This window comes from Sardina pilchardus, chromosome 15 (genome assembly GCF_963854185.1).
Source record: "Sardina pilchardus chromosome 15, fSarPil1.1, whole genome shotgun sequence".
Taxonomy (NCBI): domain Eukaryota; kingdom Metazoa; phylum Chordata; class Actinopteri; order Clupeiformes; family Clupeidae; genus Sardina; species Sardina pilchardus.
In genome coordinates, this window is record NC_085008.1 from 32834371 (window position 1) to 32836870 (window position 2500).

The window sequence follows — 2500 nt, forward strand, 5'->3', positions numbered from 1 at the left end:
GCGCACAAGGGCATCTCTGATTGGCTGTTTCGAGAGTTGAGACAGGTTGAGAGAGTGGCAGCTGTGTGGCCTAGTTTCCCGCCTGTCAGCGCTCCAGCCTTCAGATCCAACTCAGCCTCCACCTCAATAATTCAGGACCAGGGAAGGCTGCTCCACTGCCTGCTCAAAAATTCCAACAGGAACTTTGTGTTTGTCAAAGTTAGCGGTATGCTGGGGTTGGCCTCGGCGCTGAACATCGGATCTCTGTCCTCATTCATCTGTTTTGGTTCTGATTGTGTCCTTTTGATCCGTCTCGTGTGTGTGTGTGAGGTTGGGCCTCATGATCACATTCATAAACCAGGTTTTCACTCTCTTCTGTTCTCTTCTGTGTCTCCATGTCTGCTGTCCTCCACAGATTCTGGTCTCAGCAGCCCGCTAAGTGAAGGAGGTTTTGACTGTGAAAGTTAGTCCTCACTGCAGAGCTGTCTGCCTGTCTGTCTGTCTGTCTCTCTGTCTGTCTGTCTGTCTGTCTGTCTGTCTGTCTGCAATCTTGATCACACTGTATGGCACAAGCTCATTTTCACTGTTCTGTTGGGCATCTTCTGTATACATTTACATATCAATTATTTCTCTCTCTCACACACACACACATACACACAAAAAACAAGACTCACAAACACAGACTCACATGCAAAAACTCTCTGACACGCATGCACGCAATCCTCAAAACACACACACACACACACACACACACACACACACACACACACACACATACTGTATACACATGCACACACACACACACTGTTAATTCAGCACTAATGCCTTTTCTTCCATAACACGGAGTGTGAGATGTTTGTTTTGTTGATCTGTTTGTTTATGGCACTGCTGTATGCTCACACTTCGCTGGCTGCTCATTAACAGCCTGTGTAACCTCTGCTATCACCACACACACACACACACACACACACACACACACACACACACACACACACACACACACACACACAGTTCCCATTTTGATCTCCCAATCTCCGCTGATGGGCCCTCTCTGCACACACAGCGATAACGAGAGGAATTAATTAAACAGACAGCAAACAATAGTCTGACATCTGATGCCTCCGCCTCAGTGAAAAGAAAGACACACAGACACACCCGCGCGCGAGAGAGAGTTTCCTTTTTTCTCTCTCCTTCAGCTGACGAGGCGTGCGTGTGTGTTGGCCTTGCTTTCATATGTAAATGCGTCGGGATAAACACACTTCCCGAGTCTCGGTTGTGCAGCCGAGAAAGGAATCGTTATCCTGAGCGGCAGCCGCTCGACCGCCTCGTCCTCGTCTCCTCTCCTCTCCTCTCCTCCCCGCGCGGCACGGCGATCGGAAAAGGCCTAATGAGAGGACAGCTCGCTTTCCCACGTGCGCATTGATCTGCTGCTGACTGCAAGGAGAGAGAGAAAATAGTCCCCCTCCGTAGCGCAGAGGGCTTATGGGGCAGGAGGGTGTGTGGGGGGGGGGGGGGGGGGGGGTAAGAGCAGTGTGTCCTTGAAAGACTGCATCCTTGGCCAGACAGCCTGAGACACGATATTGAATCTCTAGGTAAACACACACACACACACACACACACACACACACACACAGAGCTGTGGCTCGTAGATGAGAGTGTGAGAGAGGCGATCGACTGGTTTGTTCGGAGCGTGCGAAAGCTATGTGCATGTGTGTGTGTGTGTGTGTGTGTGGGGGGGGGGGGGGTTGAGGAAGTCAAACACCCCAGCAGATGAGCTCTTAAGCTTGAAGGGAGCCTTGGATGACGAGGTATAGAGTTTATGATGTGTGTGTGTGTGTGTGTGTGTGTGTGTGTGTGTGTGTGTGTGTGTGTGTGTGTGTGTGTGTGTGTGTGTGTGTGTGTGTGTGTGTGTGTGTGTGCTTCGTTATCGTCATATAAGCAGCATAAGTGAACTTGAGTACACAAAGGGATAGTACATTTATTTTTACTCGTGGGGAGAGAGGGGGAGTATTTTTAATCAAAGAAAGAGACAGTGGAGTATTTTTGCTGTTGGAAGATAGTATTGGTATACATGTAGTGTGTTTTAATGTTGGGAGGTAGTATTGATATAGTGGGTTTTTTATGTTGGGAGGTAGTGTAAATATAGTGTGTTTTTAATGTTGGGAGATAGTATTCAAATAATGTGTTTTTGCTGTTGGGAGGTAGTATTAAAATAGTGTGTTTCTACTGTCGGGAGGCAGTATTAAAGAGACCCTATGCAACTTTGTCATAGTCATAAAATCGCTCAGAAATCGTTGTTTTGCTTGACTGACCAGTTTCATCGAAAACAGTAATATTTCCTCCCGCCCCCAGTGTCCCTATCCGCTATTGGGTCATTCCACGTCAAATCAACCAGAGCCCACGAACTTGTGTCTCAAAAAAATCTGAAAAAATATCATATGCACCTATGTTTCCCAGGAGACACTCTGTAAAATGTTTCTGTGCTTAGATCAATACTTTTCAAGTAACAGCCAGTTTTACG

General features: G+C 47.4%; 1 protein-coding gene across 1 annotated transcript in view; it reads left to right on the top strand.

Moving 5' to 3' along the window:
* Positions 1 to 2500, top strand: part of ptprsa (protein tyrosine phosphatase receptor type Sa) — a 195323-nt gene that overhangs the window by 181193 nt on the left and 11630 nt on the right. The window contains exon 21 of the mRNA XM_062555340.1: positions 395 to 442. Coding sequence (XP_062411324.1) covers positions 395 to 442 — 48 coding nt within the window. The remainder of the gene's footprint in view (positions 1 to 394; positions 443 to 2500) is intronic.